At 53.7% G+C, this 20637-nt stretch overlaps 1 protein-coding gene across 1 annotated transcript in view; it reads right to left on the bottom strand.

Annotated features, from left to right (window-relative positions):
- The window catches only part of LOC123371745 (V-type proton ATPase subunit B, kidney isoform), a 77171-nt gene that overhangs the window by 40633 nt on the left and 15901 nt on the right, over nt 1-20637 (bottom strand). The window contains exon 2 of the mRNA XM_045019592.1: nt 4890-4945. Within this exon, the coding sequence (XP_044875527.1) occupies nt 4890-4945 (56 nt within the window). The remainder of the gene's footprint in view (nt 1-4889; nt 4946-20637) is intronic.

The raw sequence follows: 20637 nt of genomic DNA, 5'->3' as shown, positions 1-20637 counted from the left end.
GCTTCTGATGTACTTAACATTTTTTTTTTTTTTTTTTTTTTTTGTGCTGTTACTTTGAGTCTTTGGCTAGTTGCTCTTCAAATTCTTTTTTGGCCGGTCTCACTGTATGTTTACCTTTCACTTGCCAGAGTTTAGGCTCCTTTCTATTTTCCTCGGTAGGATACAACTTCTAATGCTTAAAGGAGGCCTTTTGGCCTCTAACTGCTTCTCTTCCTTTGCTGTTTAGCCAGGGTGGCAGGTTTTTGGTCCTGTTGCTATGTTTTTTTAAATTTGGGGTATATTTAATTTGAGCCTCTATTATAGTGTTTTTAAAAAGTTTCCATTCAGCTTGCGGGGATTTCACTTTTGGCACCGTACCTTTTAATTTCTGTTTCACGAACCTCCTCATTTTTCTGTAGTTCCTCTTTCTGAAATTAAAAGCTACTGTGCTGGGCTTCTTTGGTGTCCTCCCCTCCAGGATGTTAAATTTAATTATATCATGGTTGCTGTTATCAAACAGTTCAGGTATATTCACCTTGTGAACCTGATCCTGTGCTCCACTTAGGACTAAACCAAGAACTGCCTCTCCCCTTGTGGGTTCCAGGACTAGCTGCTCCAAGAAGTAGTTAGTTATGGTGTCTAGAAACTTTATCTCTGCCTCCCATCTTGAGGTGACTTGTACCCAGTTAATATGGGGATAGTTGAAATCCTCCATTACTACTAAGTTTTCTATTTGTATAGCCTCTCATCTCCCTGCGCATTTCACAGTCACCATTACCATCGTGGTCAGGTGGTCGGTAGTATATCCCTACTGCTATATTCTTATTATTCAAGCACTATGCTGCTATCCATCGAGACTTTATGGTACAGTTTGGTTCATTTAAAATTTGTACTACATTTGACTCTCTGTTTTCTTTCACATATAGTGCTACTCCCCCACCAGCACAACCTGTTCTGTCCTTCTGATATATTTTGTACCCTGGTATTACTGTGTCCCATTGATTATCATCATTCCAGCAAGTTTCTGTGATGCCTGTTATATCCATAGTCTCATTTAATACCAGGCACTAGAGTTCCTCCATCTTAGTATATAGCAGGGGTAGGCAACCTATGGCACATGTGCCGAAGGCGGCATGCGAGCTAATTTTCAGTGGCACTCACACTGCCCGGTCCTGGCCACCGGTCCAGGGGGCTCTGCATTTTAATTTAATTTTAAATGAAGCTTCTTAAACATTTTAAAAGCCTTATTTACTTTACATACAACAATAGTTTAGTTCTATATTATAGACTTAGAGAAACAGACCTTTTAAAAACGTTAAAATGTATTACTGGCGCACGAAACCTTAAATTAGAGTGAATAAATGAAGACTCGGCACACCACTTCTGAAAGGTTGCCAATCCCTGGTATATAGACTTTAGCATTTGTACATAAGCACTTATAAAATGTGTCACCTTTTAGCTGTCTGCCAACACACACACCATTTGCTTAGCATAGGATTTGGCCAAACACAAACTAAGCGTGATTTTGCATGTGTCTGTGCCACATACCATGGTTCCTTTCCAGCGTGGCTGCATCACGTCATCCAGCCAGCGGGGAGAGCTCTAAGCAGGCAGCATGTGCCAAGAAGGGAAGGGGACAGAATCCAGGGAGGGCTCCGAAAGGACTGTGCGGCTCCCTTGTTCTCGGCCCGGCCCAAGAGGGGCTTTGGCTGTGCCAGGACAGGCCGTCTCTCCGCCCCTTGATGAGTGTTAATTCAGACCCAGGGCCCACGTAGATCCCACCTCTCTGGTTACAGCCCACCTGCAGCAGGTGCTTCTGGGCAACCCGTACCACAGATCAGCTGCTGGGGGGAGGCACTGCAGGGCTCCCCTTGTTGGTTCCCTTGATCCGGCCACACCAAATGGGCTCCAGTTGCAAGATCCACCACCCCCCGTGCCCTGCAGCTGCCTTCCCCCGTCGGGATCTCAGGCCCACGTCCTCCAAGGCATTTAGGCACCTCCACCCCATGGGAGTTTGGCAGGATCAGGGCCCCTCTCCCTGTCCCGTGTCATCGCTGGGCCCTGAGAGATGCCCTGCTCTCCTCCTCCCCTCACTGCACCTGGGCAGGGTCCGATTCAGCCACTCGGGGGCCCTGGGCATGACACAAGGACTCCAGTGTCTCTGGTCCCCTCTTAAAGTGGTGGTGGCAGGGGGGCCCACCCCTTCCCAGAGAGCTGCCCTTTTCCCCCAGGAGCATCGGGGACAACAGCTGGGATTCATTCCCCCCCACACCACCCACCCTCAGGGGAACAGGAGCAGAGGTAGCAGGGTGCCTGCCCAGGACTCACCCCAACCGTCAGGGGTGTAAATGTTTGGGTGAGTGCCCCAGGCCCACTGTGCGGCCTGACAGGGCTGGCTCCAGGCACCAGCGCAGCAAGCGGGTGCTTGGGGCAGCAAGAGGAAGGGGCAGCACGTCGGGCTCTTTGGCGGCAATTCGGTGGTGGGTCCCTCGGTCCCTCTCAGAGGGAAGGATCTGCCGCCGAATTGCCGCCGAAGAAGAAAGCAGCGCGGTGGAGCTGCCGCCGATCGCGATTGCGGCTCCCCCCAACCCTGCCACTTGGGGCGGCAAAAACCCTGGAGCCGGCTCTGCTGCCTGAAGGCTCCACTGCTGAGCTGAACAGTGGGTCTTGGGGTTAACACCCCCTTGAGATGTATAGGGCAATTCCCACTTCTCAGAGCTGTTGGTGCAGGCTCTCAGCAGACTCAGGCGGATAAAGTTGATGCATTGGTTACCCTTAGGTCATGTTTTCAAGCTTTCCTTTGCACCCCTGGTTCACGTGACTCCAGGAGCTGGCACCCTTGGTACAGGCTTGTAATGCCTCGACCTTAATCCACCATACAGCTTTCCCCCACCCTTCTGCCAGTAGCAACACCTGTGCCACCCAGCTGTCGCTGTGGGCTTGACGGGGGGTTGGGGGGAAGAAGGGCATCACTACCTGAAGCGAGGCAGATAATCCTGTTTCTGTTGCACAAGAAGGAGAATCCAGCTAACCCCACCCCTCCTCCCGGGGCCCAGCCCAGCTGCCCAGTCCAGATGTAGATCAGAATCAGAGTCCCCTTCCCACTCCTACACACATGGCCTGACTCCCACTGCCGTGCACCTGAGCCTCGATCCTTCCTTCTGCTATGGCCCACTCCCCGGGGGCAGAAAGACCAGCAACCCCGTGGATCCAGCTGCACATGAGCCCCCCTGGAATCACCAGCACAGCAGCTCTGTTTGCACCAGACCCCCCCGGGCAGCCCCAGGTGTAAGGGGCATGGGCTGAGCGTCCCTGTGCTCTGGCTACTCCCAGCAGCTGCAAAGGGGGAAATCAAGATGCTGCAGAGCTACAAGCCACCTTGGCTCCCCCTTGCTCACTGAACGCAGCTCAAATCAGGCCCCGCTTATGGCCCTTTACGCCCAGGGGAGACACGTGCTTCTGTGAGGGGAGGCTGGAGGAGATGACGTGGGGGGAACCAGACCCTTCCCCCCCCCACTCAGCTGGGCAGCAGCCTGGTCCTCTGCTGGGGGCCCGAGGGGGTCAGGTTCATTCTTGTGCACTCACTGCTCCCCGCACCGGGGGCAAACCCCCTGCTCCAGGCGATTGCGCTGCTGGCCCTCCTCGGCCAGCCGGAGAAGCTCAGTGGGAGGTTCACCATGCCAGGCCCCGGGAGCCCCTTGAATGGGCCCTCGCCCCGTAGCCTGTCAGGCAGGGTCATTAGGAGAAGCAGTAACGAGGAGGCCAATCACACGGCCCTAGGGAGGCCTCTGTTCATTATGGGCACAAACCCCGGAGGCAGCTTCCCTCCCGCTTTGCACTGGAGGGGAAATGCCACACAGGGGGCCCGATCCTGATCCCGCTGAGCTCAGAGGCAGCCAGATCGGAAACCTCTCCCCGGCCGAGGTCTGGGGCTCTCTGCGCAAGGCCGCGGCTGGGCGGGCGCCGTGTCTTTGCGGCAGCGAATGGCTCCTATGCGCTGAGCCAGGCGCTGCCTGTGGGGGCTGGGAGAGAAGGCGCCTGTTGAGAAGGCATCAGGGCTCAGCAGAGCTAATCCCAGTCCCCGTTCTCCCACCCCAGCCCACGAGTGGGATGTGGAGTTTGGGCGGCTTAGGGGCTGGGGAAACCCAGGGGGGAAGGGGTTCGGCTTGTGGGTGCCTCTCTTTGCCCCCGAGCCCTGGGCTGGGGGTTTCAGTCATTCCAAGATGGGCCAAGTCAGGGCCTTACTGGCATGGGGGGCACAGAGAGATGCCTCCCCCGGGGAACTCAAATACATCTCCTGCTCCCCTCCCCGGCTTAGACTCGTATCATAGAATCTCAGGGTTGGAAGGGACCTCAAGAGGTATCTAGTCCAACCCCCTGCTCAAAGCAGGACCAATTCCCAACTAAATCATCCCAGCCAGGGCTTTGTCAAGCCTGACCTTAAAAACCTCGAAGGAAGGAGATTCCAAGTGCATTTGCCTCAGGAGAAGATAAGGTTAAGCCAAACTCAGCTTGGACATGACCCCCCCGGGGTGGACTACCTGACGGACAGACCCTAAGCCCCTCAGGATCCTGCAGGTTGTACACAACAGATCTCCCCGAAAACTCTCTCCTCACCTCAGCCGAGAGGTGACAACAAGCCCGGAGCGTTGTGTGTGCCTGTAGTTAAAGTGAAAGCACATGACTTGGCACAACGGGCCGGCACAGCAGTGCTGTTCCTACGGTACCACTAAGGAGGGACCAGACGGAGAAAACGGGGCCGCTCACGGGAGAGGCGGGGGCCAAGGGCTGTGTGCGAGCGAGAGGGAGAGCCCAAAGCAGAATGTGGGAGAAAGCGTAAGGCTGACGCAGTGACATGCTGCCCAGTCGTTTGGCATAGGATAAAGCACCAGGGAATGCATTTCGGTTACCTTCACATTGTCCAGCACCACCAGCGGCCCATTGACCCCGCACACCGTCCGGTACGCTGCAGAGCAAAGAGCACGGCATTAGAAACGGACTTGGAATAGGCTGGTTCCCAGGATCAGGCAAGACAGGGATGGCCCCGGGGACATCAAGGCAGCAGCCAGGCTATCGAAAGGTCAAAGCTGTAAATCTTAGGACCTGCCAGAGTAGATTGAACCTTGGGTCACTGGTCCAGTCTCCTGCCGCTGCCAGTCGCTAGCACCAGAAGCAGGGTGTAAGAACCCCACAGCAGGCAGCAGTGGGATAATCTGCCCCCTATTAAGGTCTCATCCTACTTCCTATGAAGAGTATTTACATTGTGGTAGTGCCTAGCAGCTCCAGTCATGGGCTGGGACCGCACTGCGCTAGGTGCTGTACAAGCATACCTTTGTCCCTCAAAGAGCTGATAAAGTAAATTAGAGATTAGTTAAACCCCTTAAATATGAGGGTTTGTCCCTTCCAAAATCTGGGTGAGTGTTAACTATGAAAACATTCTGGCTGTCTAGCTTCTAAGCCCTTAACTGCATCCAGTGGCAATGAGTTCCACAGGCGACTTACACACTGTGTGAAAAAATATTTCCTTTCATCAATTTTGAATCTACCGTCTTTCAATTTCACTGAATGCCTCCTGGTCTTTGTATTTGTATGCAAATAAAAGCTCTTGCGCAATCTTCTCTAGCCGGTTGATAGTGTCTGGGGCACGGCTGGGAGGGGAAGCAGTGCTCGCTGGGTCTCTGCAGCCTCAGAGCCGTCCAAAGGGGCCTCCTGTAGTCAGTGCAGCTGGCGCCCCCATCCCCAAGACAGGGTGGGGGGATTCTTTAGCACTGCATGGGCCGAAGGATCTGAGCCAGAGTCCTAACTGCAGCGAGGCGGCTGCCGGTCTCCTCCCTGAACCGCAGTGGGAGGGGCAGATGTACCACCTGAACCATTTCTGGGGGTGCCCCCCCTTGAGATGTCATTGAAGTTCAAGTAAGAGGGGAGCCATTATCTTATTTAATTGTCTGACTGTGTAACCCCATGACTGGCTTCATGGCTAAATCCTAAAGCCAGGACTGGGTTCTAGGACCTGGAATTATATGTCTGCACACGGCCCACAGAGGTGCCCCGAACTCAGCATCCAGCCCACTGTGAAAAGGCTGGTCCATGACATGTGTAGGGAACTGACATGTGTGTGAGTGAGAGAGAGAGAGCGAGCTAGATGGCAAACTGCCCTCTACCGGATGGAATCAGAACTGGCCAGCTGTGTGTCATAGGCTCTGTACTGCCAGCGGAGGTTCTCCTTTAGCTCAAGCATGCAGGGGCCAGGCTTTTGGAGCAGGGATATTTATCCCCGTTACCACCATGAAGAGCCAGGTGGCTGCGGTGTGCGGTTTAGTGACACCTGTGACATTGCTAGGTGAGCAGACATTGCTAGGTGAGAGAGGTGAGCAGGAGGAGAGATGGCTGCTTTCCTTTGAAAATCCCCACGGTGGGTCTGTCACGCTGGACTCTGCTCCCCCTTTCGCCAGTGAACTAAAGCGAGCTCCAGAGAGCTCCTTCAGCAAAGAACTGCAGGGTGCGCCCATCCCCTTCCCCTAGCTCCGTGCGCCCAGGCACCAGACCCAGAAATTCCTCCAGCAACGAGAGCCGCACGTGTGCTGATCTCTTCCTGAATGCGCTCTCTCCCCTGCCCCCCTCTCGCAGCGTCAAGTCCATTAGTTCTGACATGTATAGCCACCATTTCTGTAAAGGTCACAACCTGCCCACTAGGCCTTGCACATCTGGGAGCCCCAGGCCCCGGCTGCCCCGCGGCAAAGGTGGGGAGGGGGGATGTGGGGGGGATGGGAGCCCCTACCTTGTTATTAGTCAGATTTCAGACCCCTTCACCCAAAAGGGGGCTGTTTCCTCCCCCACTGGCCAAACCAACCCCGGCTGCAACCGAAAATCCAGGCACTGAACTCGCAAACGCTGCTGGAAGGGAAGCGAAGGAGAAACCTACGTCAGCCTCTCCCCCAAGCCCAGGCGGTGGAGCTGCCTGGAGTGTAATTCACGAGGGCACACGGCGCCGCCCCCGCCAGCTGCCCGGCTGTAGCCCCATGGCAGGGCTCTGGTGACATCATACACCGTGACAGTGGAGTGACTGGGCGACAAGTTAGTTTAGCACTTCAGAAATGTCACTGTGGTTTTGTCGGAAGCTGTGAAAAGCGGCTCTCGCTCTCAAAAAGAAATGGCACCTTCTTACTCAGCCGCTCCCTGGGCTCAGCGATGCCAGATCCGCTGGCGCTTTGGCTGCTTGTTCCTCCTGCTGGAGCTACCTCGGTTAAAGACAGGAGGAGCCGGACTTGTGCATCACCAGCAAGGCTGTGTACCCAGCACCCACACCTGGGCAACCCCATGACGGCAAGTGGAGGTGCACAGGTGGGGGCAGGAGGACAATGGGGCTGCACAGGATGGAGGGGCGGGGTTTAGCCTGTGGAACCTCTATTCCTGGCGGCGAGCTGGGAGATGGAATGACACCAGCTTGAATCTCAGATCCCAGGGGGCAGCTTGTGGGTATGGCCATTAGAAGAAAACCAAACGTTATTATTTGTATTATGACAGTGCCTGGATCCGTAGTCATGGCCCAGGACCCCACTGCGCTAGGTGCTGTACAAATCCAGAAGAAAAAGATGGTCCCTGCCCCCACGAGCTAACAGGCTAAGTACAAGACAAGAGACAACAGATGGATGCAGACAGATGGAGGACTACACGTGAACCAGGAGAATACTGGCCAGCATGCTAGGAAGAGCTTTGTGCAGCCCGGCCAGGGGGAAGGCTGCAGGCCCAGCTGTTAGAAAAAAATCCATCTTTCTACTTGTAAATGAAACACGTGTGATCTGGCTTCACTGAGACAATCGCCACCCAGCCCCGCACTGCCATTTATACAGAGCAGACCCACCATTTCAAACGGGTGCAGCGCGGAGCCCAGGTGAGCCTCTAAAAAAGAGCCCCAAACCTAGCTCAGCAGTTGAAATCTGGGTTCGGAGTTTGCAGTGGGGGCCCATCTGGAGGTTGATAGACAGGCTGCAAGGAGATCAGTGGTTCTCTGCAAGGCCTTTGCCCCAGTTTTGTTTCCCAGGGGTTTATAGTCTCAGAGCTTCCCTGGGAATCTCAGGTTCTTTTGAACCCAAAGCTCTGGATGCAGCTCAGCCCAAAGGACTGAGGAAGTCACAAGTCTCCCAAGGTTTTGGCTGGAGATGGCCCCAGACTGTCACTCCAGAGCTCTGGGAAAGTTCAGGTCCTGATCCTATCTTTGCACCTGGCCTTTCTAATGCATCGGGCCAGGACAGATCCCCTGATCCAGACGCACCTGGATTGGGAGGGAGGTTGGCTCTGAAGCTGAGTTTTGTGCCTTGGTTCCCTCTGTAGTTTGGACGGTCTTGTGCCTCTACCACAGACTTCCTGTGTGACCTCGGGCAAGTCACTAGATCATGCTGTGCCTCAGTTTCCCCACCTGTAAAATGGGGATAATAATCCTTCCTTTCTCCCACCTTGTCTGTTCAGGCTGCAAGAGCTTCAGGGCAAGGACTGTCTCTTGCGATGTGCAGTACCTAGCATATTGGAGCCTCTAGGTCAGCGGTCCCCAACACGCCCGCATTCTGGCCGGCGGTCGAGCAGCCGCCGAAATGCCACTGAAATTCAGCGGCATTTCGGCGGATGCTCGACCGCTGCCACGGTCCTTTATCTGGCGCCCGTCAGACAAAAAGGCTGGGGACCGCTGCTCTAGATGCTAAAGTAACATTCCCAGAGAGCGGCGCTCTCCATTTCTCTGTACCGCTGCCCTCACTTCCCCTGGTGTAAATCGGGCGTAACTCTGCTGACGCCAGTAGAGTCACAGCCAGGCATAAAGCTGGTGTGAGAGGCGTCAGACTCCAGGGTACTTTCTAGCCCAGTCCTGAGCAGCAAGCAATGGCAAAGTGATGAAAAAACCTGCCCCTGAGTAATCTACGCCTTGCCCCACCGGGCTCGTCTCTGCCTTCCATGTTAGGGCCTCAAGGAGCCTTACAAACATTACTTGAACCTTACTACACCTCACGGCATAAGCGCCCGCGCGCACACGCACACACGCGCACACGCACCCCTTTGATTGCAGGCCAGCACGAATCCAGAGGCTGTCAGGGTTTTGGCTGCCTGACGTGGGTCATCTATTTAGAACTTGGCCCTGCAGGATTGCGGAGCCGCTGCTGCCTTGTAGCAGACCGCGGACTCGCCGGCATGGCACCTCCTGCTGGTCGCCTTGGGAATTAGCTCAACTCCAGCTCCAGAGCACCCTCTGCTGGCCAGTGGCTCACCTGCCTCAGGCCCTGTGTGCCTCCCGGACCCCAGGGCCCCTTTGCCCTAGGGGTTCTGCCCCCACGGCAGTCCCCACGCTCTGGGTCTCCCCTCCCAGGGGAACCCCCAATCTTCTAAACTCCCCTCGCCTCAGTGGCTACTGCCAGTCACCATCCAGCCCCCGCTCCCTGGGGCACTCATCACTGGCAAGGGGGTTGGACCAGCCGCCTTTGCCTAACCCCGGGCTGCACCTCTGTAACCCCAGGACCTTCGTAGGCCGTCGACAAAGCCTCAGCCTGGGGTTTTACCAGGTCCTGCCCCCCTGCCCTCTTATCAGGGCCAGCTGGGCTCTGATTGAGCTGGCCCCACCTGTGGCCAGCTACTCCCTCAGCTGCTCTCACTGCTTTTCCCAGCGGCCGCCCTCTCCAGGGCTGCTTTTAACCCCTGTTCTACTGGAGTGGGGCAGCCGTCCCACTGCACGGCTCCGTACTGGGAAACCTGTTCTCGCAGGCCGGGAGAGCGCGCCCTTTGACCTCAGCCTTGATGGCTCCGCCTCGAATGATGCAGTTTTCAGAAGCCGGTTACCTGTGCAGGTGGCATCGGTGGCAGCCCTGCAGGTGGCAGCCCAACCAGTGTCCAGCATGGCAGGAATATTGGTTTGCCAGACTCAGTCTGACCATGTGCTCGGCTACCCGACCTTCTGCCTTACAGCTCAATGGCCCGCGTACTCCGGTGCTCCCTTCCCTGCCTTATCACGTCAAACCATTTTCTCCTCTAGTCTGGTCTCCTGTTGCAGTGCATACGAATAGGGCAGCGTGCCTTTCAATAGCTTGCGAGCCCTCTCCTGGCTCTCACTGCGGGGGCTCTCACACATTTTAGAAAGCAGCCAGAACTGCAGTGTGTCTACGTTGCTAGGCCTTCCCCGTGGTGCGAGTGCAGCAGACATGGCTCTCTGGACCCCACCACGCTTGGATTAGTGGTAGTGCTGTGTAAAGAGCAAAAGACACAACACTGGTCTTGTGAACAGCCAGCACGTGAGTCTTCAGAGGGCACCTGCCCTCCCATAATGGACTTGTATTAACAGCTCAGTGTGATGCCCTGTGAGAGGGGGAAATTCCTCCCTGGTCCTTGTAGGAGGTTGGCTCCCATCCAGAAGCACCAGGGTTAATCGCCCTTGAGACGCATTTGCCCTAACGCCTGAGCTCAGTGGAGCTGCTTAGTTCATACATCTCTACATTGCCCCATTTGCAACCCACCCACTGGGCTGCTTGGATGACTGGCGATGTCAGTGAATCCCACTAGATACAAACTCACCAGCGCTCCGGGGGAGTGGGTAGATCTGGTACCTACAGAGATCCACTTTGAATCCCAGCTCCCGAGTCGAATAGGACCCTCTGCTGATATGCACAGCCCGTGCAATGACGTAACCGGAGGATACGGTGACAAGGGCCAACGCACACCTCATGCGTGGGGACATACATAACTGATCCTCAGCTGGGGTCCGGAGACAAGGGCCCCATCTAGGTCAATGGGAGTCTTTCCAATGGGGATCAGGCCTTCGTTTCCTATTGCACAAGGAGGGCTTACGCCTGCCTCTGTTCTCAGAGACAGACCAGCTGACTAGATGGAGGGTTTGGCCATTCTGGTAACACCTCTTTTAAAACATGTGCTTGCTCTGGAAGCTCTGCTCCAGTCCCCCGACCTGGGCTCATGCCCCAGCATTTATCATCTCCACGGCAAGCAGGATACCCAGCTAAGTACACGCAGGACTCAGATCTTTCCTCCAGCCTGTCCCTCCCCCACAACTCCCTTGAGCTGCCACTTTCCCGTTCAAGTTGAGTCCCGCCAGATCTCAAGCCCAGACTGATCAGTCCCACGCTGTTTTCTGTCCATCACTTTCACTGGCTCTGTCCTCTCCTGCCCCTTTGGGTGATTCTACTTGGGAACAAGCTGAGGTCTGGGCGACACGACCCTCTTTCCATGTGTTACCTTCACGATGTGGTTCATGGTGGGTGATATTATGACCACTTGATCTTTGAGCCACATGGATGTGTCCTAGAGGTTCCTGGGCCTCTTCCCAGAAGGAAATCCAGAGCAGCAGCTGAGCAGAACTTGGCTTGGCATCAGTGTCTGGTTTTTATTTTTTTCGTTATGTTATTATTTGGCATCAAATGAGGGAAGGATCCTGAAGTGCCTGGCTGGCAGAGCTGGGATCCTGCCATGCTCTTCCCAGAATGGACAGAAAACGCCTGAGCAATGACAATATTGTATTTTCAGCTCTTACGTTTGCTGTACAGATAGTTTGACTTTTCCAGGTGTGCAAAGGCATGTTTCATAACCACCCTCCTGTCGATCCCCGTACATCCCCATCTAGTTGTCTATCAGTTCCTCCATCCCCAGACATCCATCTACAGAAGAACGGCCAGACTGGGTCAGACCAATGGCCCATCCAGCCCAGTATCCTGTCTGCCGACAGTGGCCAATGCCAGGTGCCCCAGAGGGAATGAACAGAACAAGGCAACTATCAAGTGATCTCTGCCCTGTCACCCAGTCCCAGCACCTGGCAGTCAGAGGCTTAGGGACCCCAGAGCACGGGTTGCATATTTTGATACTACTCCTATGCTCACCATGGTGTCTTAACACCTTAGAGTACTTTGCTCCGTCTAGTCAAGAACCTCAAAGCACTTTCTTTCGTATTTCCCTTATTCCTGGAGTTTATTGGCTCCTCAGACTCTGCAAAGGAGCAAGGGATCTAATGGGGCGACGGAGACAGAGCTGCCCTCTCAAGCTTCATCCTGCACCCCCCAGCCTTTGATGCTCATTGACAATGGAGATCTGCTCTGCTGCTGCCTCTCATGTGCCTGTTCTGTACTTAAATTCACTCTCCACAGTGCTTACGTATCATGGTGACAGGTGCCTTAGTGACACACAGACGGACAGATGGGGCTGGCAGTCCAGCTAGCAGGCACCTTTTAGCAACAAGAGATTCATTTTGATGAGCAGCATAAGCTGACACTGACTGGAAACATTAGTGGGGCTCAAGGTAGGGAAACCGCCGAGTTCTTTCCCAAGCTGGCGTTCGCACGGGACAGCAGACTCACACCGTGCCCTTCGCGGAAAGGATCAGCAGGTTTGTAATGACTATACGCGCTCATCAGCTTGATATGACATCTCCTCCTGCAGATGACATCTCTGGCAGCTAGCAGCACCCAGGGGCATTATCTCAGGACTGACTGAGAGTGAAGGGTGGTGGGGTTAGATGGACCATTGCTCTGACCCAGTTGGGCCGAGCTTATGTTCTTATATGATTTCGTGTCAGAGACAAGGTGGGTGATGGAATATCTGTTATCGGCCCCAAAGAAGCTACACAGAGCTCTTCTTCCGGCTTACACCAACAGAAGTTCCCGCCTTGTTTCTATCATATCCTGGGACCAACACGGCTACTACAACACTGCAAAATACTTCAGAAGATTTCTTGCAGCATTTAGGTTTTTCCTGGGCTGGGCGGGGGTGGGAATCTCCCCTCCAAGTACTGGCCTGGTTCAATTCCACTCCGCTGGGGAATCTGACACAGTCCCAGCATAAGGTGCAATGTCATCCAGTTTATAAAGACGTTTTAAAAAACATGAATAGTTGTTAACGCTTTTTGTCTTCCAAGCACTCTGTGAGCTGACTGATCCTCGCAACTCCTCTGCGGGGTCGTTAAATATCACGGTCCGCATGACAGGCTTGCTGCCTTGCCCACAATCACGGAAGGCATTAGAGGCAAAGCCAGGAGCAGAGTGCAGGGACTTCACTTCTGTCAGCGGTGAGTAGGTGCCATTTCCGCTGAAGTCAATGGGAATTGTGCTCCAGAAAAAGCAGTTCCAGGTCTGACTTTATACTATAGAGGCACCTAGAAACTACATCAGCACGGTAAGAGACAGGCCGTGCCCTTCGGTGTTTGCAGTCTAAACAGACAAGACAAAGGGATTAGACGGAGCTGCGTTTGGGGGATGGAGACCTCCAACAATGAGAGATTCGTTGACTTGGCCCAGGTGTCACACAGCAAGTTTGTGGAAGAATTAGCAAGCAAACCCTGATCTTCTGAGTACATAGCTAGCGCCTTCTGCCAATCCCCCTGGACTCCCACCCTCTTTCCTGCTACCCCATCTCTGTTCTCTCACCGCCAACGGCTGCCTCCCCGCTCGCTGTCTATAGCTCCAGCCCACACTCCCGCACACCCTCGTCGACGCTCATATTCCCTTAATTCCTTCCAGTTTTACAATTAGCCAACTCTCTGGTACCCAATTACCTCACAATTCTGCCCAGCAAACCAGCCTCCCATTCTGCAGCCTGGGGGGGGGGGGTTGGGGGTTGCGGGGGCTGCTTCCCCCAGTCACTGGTCTCCCCTCCTTTGTCTCTTTTATTCCCAAAGTGACCATTCTTCCTATTATTTCACTCCCCACTTTTTCACAAATATCCTTTGCTGCTCCGGCCGCTTCCCTTCCCCTGGGAGGTTTTGTTGGGGCCTTTTCTTCTCTCCTCGCCGTTCCTAGCCAGCCCGTTGTTTAGAAACCACCCACACGATACAGTAGTCGATGGAGCCGCCGGCCGGTTCAGTCTTTTCCTGTCTATAAAAGCGGCCCCGGCTCCTAGCCATCTGGCGCAAACTCGCCGCCGGGACCCCATTCAGGAAACTCATTGGCTCCTGGGCAGCTGCTGGACCGGGCAACTCCTTCCAGCAGAGGGCTTGGGCAGAGTCCACTCCAGCCAGCAGCTCTGGTACCTGAAAGTAGCTACTCTTCCACTGGGGCGGAAGGACACTCTGCCCACAGCTGGCAGCGGCATTCCCTTTCCAAGCCTACAGCCACCAGAGATCATCAGACCATTATACACCGGTTCCCACTTCCTATTGCTCATACTTGCTCCTTGGTTGGCTCAGTAGCTGCCCAGCCAGCTTCTCCACCTGCGTGTTCCATTGCCACAAGGTTTGCTTTTGTTCCCCTTGCATCTCCAGCCTCTTCTGCCTGTGTACCTACCTGGTGTGCATGACTGTAGCTTCCCACCTTCACCGTGGCTCAGGACATCATGAGAACATCAGGCCATTGCTGGCTCCCAGTCAGCACCCGATGCCAGCTGAAGCCTTTTGTCTTAATCTTCAAAGCAATCCATGGATCAAGCCCCAGCTAGAGCAAAAACCAAATTTTGATCTGTGCAGCCCCCGCGACAGCCCAGGATGCAGCATGTGAGGGCAGGGGGCAAAGCGCTCTCTGTCGAGGGAATCCACCCCCAAGATCATTGTCTGGAGGAGATCAGGCGAATTGCCACCTTTAGGAAATGCTGCAAAACCTTCCTCTTTGGAAAGACTTCTGCTCCGTTAGAATGACACTCCCAACGCTGACAGCCCTTCAGCCCAATAAACCCCGCCAGCCACCCAACAAATCCCAAAGGAAAGTAACATCGTAATGAAAAATCAGCCGCCCCTCATCCCACACAGAGAGATGGCCCTGAAAAGAGAGAAGCGCCAGAGTTTCTGTGAAATCCGTTAGGGACATCACTACTATTGTGGATTTTATGGGCAAGACGCTCAGACAGAACAGGGATGGGTGGACAGGATAAAACCCTTAGATAGACCTGGATCTTGAGGAGGGATGGGAAGGAGACATGGTTTAAAGGATCAGTTCAGAGAGGGTGTTCCAGGCATATGTGCCGTGTGGATGAAAGCACATGAAAATGTTGGTGGAAGAGGCAGACAAAAAGTCAATGAAGGATGGTAGGAGGGGACAGGATAATATGGTAGATGAGCGGATAAGCAGAGGGGCTGAGTGTGTCTTAGGGTATGTCTACCTAGCAGCTTGGAGGGTGCTGCCCAGTTCAGGTAGCCAGAGCCCAGGTACAAACCCACTTGACCCTCGGGATACGTAGTTGGCTGGCTAGTCTGAGCCGCTGCTGTGACCATATCACTATTTTTAGTGCACTAGCTGATGTCCCCAGCTGCTGGGTAGACATACCCATAGAAATAAGGACAAAAAGCTTGGACATAGAGTTAGTCAAAAAGTGTATTTTCGAGGAACACCGGCATTGTTCTTTTTTTTCTTCTTCTGAAGTTTGTTGGCAAATTTTTCCGATTTTCACCGAAAAGCCAACAACAAACTTCGTTCGGTTTGTAAACCTTGAAAACAAAAACAAATTGCTGAGCGATGAAACGTTTTGAGCCTTTCAGCCGCCAAAGTGATATTTTTATGAACAGATCCATTTGTGGGACATTTCCCAGCTAATCAAAACAACCGTGTTTCGCAGCAAAAAGCTTTAATAAAAAATTGTCAACCAGCTCTGCGTCAGCACAGTGGTTTGTCTGAAATTACACACGCTTGTGGTACGTAACCTGGTCCTTACTGTGCTGAATTCAGGCCTCTCCCACCCACCATTGCTTTTCTCTAGTGTATTCAGTTATGTTCTCTGATAAAAAGCAGATGAAGAAGGGATTCTCCTCTGCTTGGGCCCACTCTCTTTTATCCACCTGTTGCATAGGCTGGAAATTCTAGATTGTGAGCGTTGTGCTTTTGTCTGTACTGCGCAATGAGGCCCCGGATCTGCCACGCAAATGGGGCCACCTTGTTGCAAAGAGGAAACAACAGCACCAGGCAAAAGGGAAAATGGACCTTGATCGTGCCATGGTGAGAATCCATCGATGGGCGCCGCGCAACAGTAAATGAGTGACAGGAAGAAGAGAGGAGGAAGGGAGAGAGAAGACAGAAAAGACAGAAAGAGGAAGATGGAAAGACCCGTAAAGAGACTGAGACAGAATGAGTGATGGAAGGAGAGAGAGAGAGAGAGACCCTCTCCTCCACCAGGAAACACCAATTCCACTAATGAAGGGGTTGAGCTGTTCTGAAGAAAAGCCCGGCACTCCTCTGCGGAGCGGCTGGCTGGGTGGGCTGTGAGTTTTGCTGAGATGGGGGAGTGAAGCTGTTGGACGCGATTGCCAATTCCGCCCAAGGAGCGGAGGGGAACAAATCAAAAAGAAAGTCTTTCAACCTGGCCTTTCCACACACCCATCCCCAAATTCACAGCTCCTGTCACATGTAATCTCCATTAGCCCTGACAATCATGCACTGTTAACTCCCTTGGGGCAGGAGCGGGGGAAGCCAAGTGGTGGTGGGGGGGGTGGCAAAGTAGCAGAGGAAATTGACCGTGCTGACAAAGAGGACAACCGGCCCAACCACACCAAAGCACTAATTGTTTCCAATCATCCACCCTCTCCCCACTCCCGTCCTCGCCCCCCTTCCCCTGGCATCTCTAGGGTGGGTCCTCTGTGCAGTTGGGGGGCAGGGGAGGCTGTACGGGAGTTTAGGGCTCTGGTGCAAAGTGCTCATTTCTCTTCCAATGGACTGGCCGAGCGGCTGGCTGCCAACAAAGCTCAGCCTCCAGGTGCAGCTTGGGACTGGCCGCCCGGGTCACGAGGGACGGTGGGAATGGTTGAAGCCGGGGGATAAATGAAAGGGGATTGAGGAATCGGGGTCCCAGCCGTTGGTGTGTGACTCCTGCAGGAGCGTGGGTATATGTAGAGAGCTGCCGTTCCCAGGCATCCACGCCAAAGGGAACCCGGTCGTGGAAATAGTCACAGGGAGCGAATCATACACAGGCGAAGCAAACAGCCATTTGGGACTGGAACCAACAGCCGCCAGCGCTGGCCTGGGAGGGTCCTTGGGCAAGCGTGAGCACAAATGGAAACTCCCTGCTCTGCCTCGGACTTGACCTGCAAGGACCCCTTCGAGGGCAGGGATGGGCACAGCTGGTTTGCATGGATGCAGACCGTGTCCCCCAAAGGGTCGCTCAAAATTTGGCCTACGTACCCCTTAAAAAAGGCTCATGAGCCTGGATGAATCTGGGAGGAGTTTCTGATTGAGCAAATTGGGTGGGTGGGTGGGGGTGTCTTTTTATTGGACTCCTGGTCTTTGAGACTTGGGCTCACGTTTCCAAGCTTTTCTTTGGAACCGGGGGCAGGGGGAGGGTGGGACTAGAGACTTACTTTCCTTTTTACATGAGAGCTGGGATACTCACCTAATCACAGCAAAGAGTCTTGTGGCACCTTATAGACTAACAGACATTAGTCTGTTAGTCTATAAGGTGCCACAAGACTCTTTGCTGCTTTTACAGATCCAGACTAACACGGCTCCCCCTCTGATACTTGTCACCTAATCACCTGACTCCAGCAGCTGGGGCTTTAAGGAAAGACACCAAATATTGCATGATTCACAATAAAACCATAAGGACTGGCAAGAGGGATAACGGTCAAAACAAAACCAAACCAACACCCAATGTTCATAACTTTCCATGACCCAGACAGATTTCTCATTTCCATCTACGCTCCCGGTAGCTGTGCTCTGGTGTCAGTCTTTACTCTGCAGTACTCAGACGCAAGGGAGAGCACACACTGTTCAGGAGAGGGGCTGAGCCGAGCTCGAATCCTGGTTCTGCTGCGGACACACAGGCCTCGAGTCTCATTTACACTAGGGCCTCGGTACATTTAAAGGGGACTCACAGAGTGTGTCGGGGCCCCATTTGCTCTGCCAAAGCCGTGTAAAAGGGTCTCCATATCAGTGGGAAGCAGTCCCTCAAATACGGCAGCAGTGGGCATGGGAATAAAACTCAGACCCCCCTGCTCTGAAAACCCAGGTTCCTTCCACTTGAGCTAAAAAGAGAGCAGCCATTAGCAGTACGGGTGCCATGACACACAGTTTCCATCCCGCCGAGGGCAGTGGTGCACATACACACTAGCCAGCTCATTCCCATGCTGACATTTCTTATTTCTCGTTCCTAGCGCTGGCATTTGAAAACCTTGAGATGGTGAAGTGAGCGGCTCCAAAAGGCCATGCAGCAAAACCCCCTGTGCCCTAAGGGAAGTTGCAAACCACAGCAGCTGCTCTGACCCTGCATCCCTCGCACACCCAAGCTGCCCACTGCCCTGCAGTCTTCACCCAGCACCGCACCTCAATCCACATGCAGGCGCCAGACACTTGGGGTGCGTCTACACTGCACAAAAGCACCCGGGGCAGCGAGGCTCAGAGCCAGGTCACCTGACTCAGGCTCATGCTGCGGGGCTAAAACTAGCAGCATGGACGTTCCCGCTCAGGTTGTGACACATGGAGGCTGCTTGTAGCCTTGTAACACAAGCCTGAGTCAGTTGATCCAGCTTTGAGACCTGTTGCGGGGATATTTTTTTGCCTTGTAGACGTACCTCTGGGCTCTATCCCCTGTTTTGCCACTGACCGACTGAGTGCCCTTGGGCAAGTCACTTCTGCCTCGCCGTGCCTCAGTTTCCCCCACTGTGCAATGCGGAGAATGATGCCCACCACCCTGTGTGAAGTGCTGTGAATTCTACAAAGCAACACTGATACTCCAGTGCAGCCAACGCCTTAAATGCCAGAATGCAGCAGTTTTCAGCCCAGCCGCCACATTCTGCAAGGCGCTGAGCATCCTTGGCGAACAGAGTTAAGGCCACTCAGTATCTCGCAGGATCAGACCCTGAGCCGGGGCTGTAATGCTGGACAAACCATTGAGACACATCTCCTGCTCCACAGCTGATGTATGCACCGGGCCCCCCCTCCCCTTGCCCGAGAGGCCCGCGCTTGCTTCGAACTTTTCCGACGCTCCCTCAGTGACCAGCTTTCGCTCTTATGCGACCTGCCCATTGTGCGATGTGTCAGTTTGTGCAGCGCTGTCAAACACATTGGCCTATCCAAGCCGACCGGACCCTGTGAAAGGCCCAGCAGGGGGTCACACACTATGCCACTAATTAGGGCCTGCAGTGGAGGGTTCCCAGACACACCTGCACGGTCATGTGACGGAGGCCCCCTGAATGGCAGGCTCGCCCAAGCGTGAAGCCAATGAGCTAGCCTGGAAAAAATGCTGGATTCGCTGTCACGTTTTCTGTCAGACAAAACAGACTTGGGCCCTCGGCGGGTGGGGGGCGGGAGAAGGACCCTATCCCGGTGAAATCGAGCGTTGGCGGGGCCCAGGGTTCCGGCTTTAACTGGCTTCATGGGAGAGACGATTGGTGGTGCCGGATCCCGCTTTGGAAACAGGTGTTTAACGAAACCTTGGAAACTCCCCCCAAAAAATCAGCCCCCCGAAAAACCACTTTTCCTGCCCGGGTGTGACAATATCGCTCAACATGTGGGGTAGTCAGCTGGGAATGTTCCAGGCAAAGCCGGTCTGGCCCAGGACCTGCCTGAGGAGCAGGCCCGTCTCAGCTGGGGCCTCGCTGACTGTGGCCAGCACTGGCTGCTTTAGAAAGGTCCTTAGACTGCTCTGTGGGGCAGGAGCTGTCTTTCTGCACTGAGTTTGTACAGCACCTAGCGTAACAGGCTTCCAGGCCCTGAACACTGTGGTTAAACAAATAATAAATAGTATTAGGAAGAGTCGGGGGCAAAGAGCCTAACTAATGTTTAGATGGAGTTTGATAAGTTTATGAATGGGATGGGATGACAGGGTTGCCTGCGATAGCAGGGGTCTGGCTTTGAGGACCCAGGAAGGCTCTTCCAGTCCTATGTTCCTATGAAGTGCAAGAAACCTGTATTTATATAGCATCCTGAAGGCCCCCACAGCCCCTTACATACCAGAATCACTCCGCCTGCCTCTGAAATGCAGCCACTTCTGGGGACTCGAACACAGCAGCTGTTTAATAGCTCACAGCAGCACAACACAACAGTTTAGGACATGAAGAGAAGATGAATACAGTGTCCAGTATGACAGGGGTTATTTTAGGCCGGCGGGATGTATTCTCCCAAACTGGAATTTGGCCCGGACACTGGGATCCACCCTGCCGTCTTTGCAAAAGGATCTTCAGGCTACTAGTGGTCACGATCAAATGCACAGTCCTCCACTTAGGCAGGAACAATCAATTGCACACATACCAAATGGGCAATGACTGCCTAGGAAGGAGCACTGTGGAAAGGGATCTGGGGGTCATAGTGGACCACAAGCTAAATATGAGTCAACAGTGTAACACTGTTGCAAAAAAAGTGAACATCATTCTGGGATGTATTAGCAGGAATGTTGTAAGCAAGACACAAGAAGTAATTGTGCTCGACTCTGTGCTGATACGGCTTCCACTGGAGTATTGTGTCCAGTTCTGGGCGCCACATTTCAGGAATGATGTGGACAAATTGGAGAAAGTCCAGAGAAGAGCAACAAAAATGCGTAAAGATCTAGAAAACATGAGCTAGGAGGGAAGATTGAAAAAATTGGGTTTGTTTAGTCTGGAGAAGAGAAGACTGAGAGGGGACATGATAACAGTTTTGAAGTACAATAAAGGTTGTTACAAGGAGAAGGGTGAAAAATTGTTCTTCTTAACCTCTGGACAAGAAGCAATGGGCTTAAATTGCAGCAAGAACGGTTTAGGTTGGACATTAGGAAAAACTTCCTGTCAGGGTGGTT

The sequence above is a fragment of the Mauremys mutica genome, chromosome 5, assembly GCF_020497125.1.
Source record: "Mauremys mutica isolate MM-2020 ecotype Southern chromosome 5, ASM2049712v1, whole genome shotgun sequence".
Lineage (NCBI taxonomy): Eukaryota > Metazoa > Chordata > Testudines > Geoemydidae > Mauremys > Mauremys mutica.
The sequence above is the reverse complement of the archived record's forward strand: the minus strand, read 5'-3'. Positions and strand labels throughout refer to the sequence as shown.